The sequence below is a fragment of the Brachycentrus maculatus genome, unplaced genomic scaffold (assembly GCF_059751285.1).
Source record: "Brachycentrus maculatus isolate JH-2025_06_01 unplaced genomic scaffold, ASM5975128v1 h1tg000668l, whole genome shotgun sequence".
Classification (NCBI taxonomy): Eukaryota; Metazoa; Arthropoda; class Insecta; order Trichoptera; family Brachycentridae; genus Brachycentrus; species Brachycentrus maculatus.
This window is the reverse complement of record NW_028281401.1, coordinates 1-3,954: the sequence shown is the minus strand read 5'-3', so window position 1 is coordinate 3,954 and position 3,954 is coordinate 1. Positions and strand designations below refer to the sequence as shown.

The 3,954-nt window shown below is 28.9% G+C and overlaps 1 protein-coding gene across 1 annotated transcript; it reads left to right on the top strand.

Moving 5' to 3' along the window:
- The first annotated feature begins 922 nt into the window (after positions 1 to 922).
- Positions 923 to 1,381, top strand: LOC148300695 (Golgi-associated plant pathogenesis-related protein 1-like). The gene has a single exon (XM_088274420.1). The coding sequence runs from the start codon at positions 923 to 925 to the stop codon at positions 1,379 to 1,381; it is 459 nt and encodes a 152-aa protein (XP_088130546.1).
- The last annotated feature ends 2,573 nt before the right edge of the window (positions 1,382 to 3,954 follow it).

The following is a 3,954-nucleotide window of genomic DNA, read 5'->3' as shown; positions in this document are numbered from 1 at the left end:
TTGTTAGCAGTAAAAATTATTATATTTATTTAAAAAATAAAATTATGAAAAATTATAACAATTTTCATTTTTATCAGTAAAAAATAATCTTTGGAATTTTCTTATATATTCTTTTGTCTTGAAAATCACAAACCTGTCCAGGAGTATGGTCGTATATGTACGACCTACTATTTAAACATATTTTGTCAAAATTATCGATGTTTCGATGTAATATAAATTGTTTACAGGTGAAGATGTTTTTTTTATTTAAGAAAATATGTTGCTTATAGCAACGATTATGATATAAAATCACATAAAGTAAAAAATACATTTATATATAAACTCACTCATGGACATGTTAATGTAGCATTTTTTTAATATTATTGATTGATTTGGCGTCAACTTTGTGGAATGACATGTTGATTTTTTTTATAAAAAATTTGTAATAAACCACTTAATGAGTTTGTTTTATTATACACTACTAGTTTTGAACACTTACAGATGTTTTTATCCACAGGTGTAAATTGAAACTAACGAGCAAAAAAATATTCAGAGATATATCGCAGTCGTACAGGAGAAAGTGACCAACTAACAAAACGTAAAATGTTTAGGAGGGCCATTTAAATCAGTTTTCCTTGGGAAGAAAATAAACATCAATGCAGATAGTCATTTTTAACAAGTCCAAATACTATACTTCCAATTTTAAAATCCATTTGGTATTTTTTCAAGGCAATATTCAGCTAGTAAGATATCAAATAGTCAATAATCACGTTTTTTGTTTAAAAAAATGCACCTGGTCACTTTCTCCTGTATGACTACGATATATAGAGATTGATAGGGAAATAACCATTTAGTATTTAGTAGTAGGTAGTATTTTTTACCAATTTTTCTGATGTAAAATGCATGTTTTGTCTAATTTTAGTTTGACTAACCAATAACCAATATGGCTCAATTCTCTCAGTTTGAATACGAGTGTCTGGAAGCTCACAATGAATACAGAAAGAGGCACAACGTACCGCGGATGACTCTTTGCCCCAAAATCTGTTCATACAGTCAAGAATGGGCTCAACATCTTGTTCGGATAGGCCGAATGGAGCACAGACGAGAACATGAATATGGTGAAAATATCTACTACATGTGGTCGTCGAATCCGAACCACCATGTCTCAGGCAACCAGGCCGTCGACAGTTGGTACAGTGAGATCAAAGACTACACATTCGGCAGGGAGCCAAGCTCTTTACGAACTGGACACTTTTCTCAAGTTGTGTGGAAGGAAAGTGTGGAGTTAGGGGTTGGTACGGCGAGGGATCGGTCTGGTCACGTTTACGTTGTATGCAACTATAGTCCACCCGGAAATTATATCGGTTGCTATGTGGACAACGTGCCGCGACCGAATTGTTAATTTCATCAAAAGATTATAGGTCCCAACTTGAAACTTATATTAGGATGTCCTTTAATTGAGCAAAAAAACTTTTTTTGTATTTTAAAACGCATATCTCCTTAATTTTTTAAAACTACCATGGCCTATTCAGATACGAAATTTCATCCCTATACGGTGATTATAACCCCTGCGGACGAGACCCCAAAGATTTTCCAACGAAGAGAGATTTTCCTCTTCTAGGTTTAACGGTATATATATATATATATATATATATATATATATATATATATATATAAATATATATATATAAATATATATATATATATATATATATATATATATATATATATATATATATATATATATATGTATATATATATATATATATATATATATATATATATATATATATATATATATATATATATATATATATATATATATATATATATATATATATATATATAAATATATATATATACATATATGTGTGTGTGTGTGTGTTTGTGTGAGTGTGTGGGTGCGCAGTTGCGATTGAAAGCTTTAGCCAACTGATCTTTTTATCCTTTTTAATGTAAGTCATTATTAATTAAATAAACTTTGTTTTGCAATATTTAATATTTTTTATACATTATAAAACTGTATTTTTGTAATCCAAATATGGCTCAGTTAGGCCTAAATAAACTAGTATTGTGATTGCGTGATGATTCATAATTATCAAACACAATAAATTTAATGATTGTTGACATTTATCGAACAATTGTAAAATTTAAAAGAACATAAGCACTTATAATAAAACAGTGTGTTGAAGAAATTTATGAAAACAAAACAGTTTTTTTTATATTTACATACTTTATTGATGCCATTCATTATTTGTTTATTTGTCTTAATCCGAACATTGCGTTTAAATGTTCAATTCTGTAAATATTTCATTATGAACATTCAATAGCGTTCTATGAGAAAAAAATTAGAACTTAATATTAATAATTAAAAATGTAAAATGGAGTGAAATTTGAAATCAATTAACATTGCATATTTATGCACATATCGTAGTCGTACAGGAAAAAGTGACCAACTAACAAAACGTATAATGATCATGAGGGCCATTCAAGTCACTTTTGCTTGGCAAGAAAATAAACATCAATGCAGTTAATCATTTTTAACAAGTCAATATATTAATATTCCAAGTTTGAAATCCTCTGAGATTTTTTTTCTGGGCAATATTAAGCTAGTAAGATATCAAATAGTCAATGATCACGTTTTTGTAAAAAAAATGCACTCGGTCACATTCTCCTGTATGACTACGATATACATATAAATATACAAATAAATAAATAAAAAATGTTTAAGGCAGTGAGTTAAAGGGATCCTAACGTTGTACAAAAAAGGTTTTACCTAACAATATTTGCTATTGTTGGCTGGTTAATATGATCTCTTTACACACGTGAAACATTCACCATTCTGCGTATAATTAACAACCACACTACTCAAATGTCAAGAGTTAAATATATTTATCCTTCGATTGACACCTTTTTTCACGTACGAGTTTTTTGTCCCATCTAAGGCTGAGTTAAAAAGAAAACTAACTGAACTCTACCATAGATGGTGCTGAAAACTCCCATGTAAAAACATGTATCTATAAAATAAAAAATATGTTATTTTCGTAATACAAGTAGTGTGGTTATCAATGATAGGAGGATATAATTGTGAATTTCACACGTGTATAAAGTGATCATTTAAACCAGCCAATATTTACAATTTTTTTCTGCATTTTTTTATATCACTTCAAAGCCCCCTTTTCAATCCATCTCCCTTTAATTGATCACTCTATCCAGCCTAAAACAGGTCGTAAACCTAGTAAATAACAAGACTTCTTTATTATTCTTCATATTATTTTTTGACATCTCATAAAAGATGAAGAAGAATATGGAAGTCTGGGCATTTACGGGGCTGACGACCGTCATAGGCTGGTTTAAGTGATCACTCTACACACGTGTAACATTCACCAATTCTACCCATTATTGACAACCACACTACTCAAATTCTTGGAAGTTCTATATATATGAACCAATTTAGAAACCTTGTTCTTGAATCACTAGAACTTCACTAGAGACATCTATTTGTGAGATGTAAAGAAGCTTTTTATTAATCAGAAACTCTTATATTAGTATGTGAGATCCGAATTCCTGTAATTGGAGATAATCCAGATTTTGTGAACAAGTATTTGGACACACTCAAAATGTTGTAAATTATTCTTCATATTTGTTCCGGTATATAATATTTTTGAATTATTCATCAAGCTTATTTTTTAGTTTTAAAAAACAGCTTTGTCATTTTCTATGAAATTTTATATATCATTCAAACCTTATCAATAACATGTATCACAGAATTAGAATTCCTTATCAAAAAATATGTATAAGTAAAACCATTAATCCCGAATTTTACGACTTCTAATACCGAATTCCAATCATATCTTATCTCTTCTAAAACCATTCATAGATAACAATGTGTTTTTACTATTTCCGATATATTCATATGAAGATTTAAGAAAAAAACTAATTGTGAGGAAGAATATTTATGGATAGTAAAATACA

Excerpts from the sequence above, each read along its gene's own strand:
- LOC148300695 (XM_088274420.1), top strand. The coding sequence starts at position 923 with ATGGCTCAATTCTCTCAGTTTGAATACGAGTGTCTGGAAGCTCACAAT.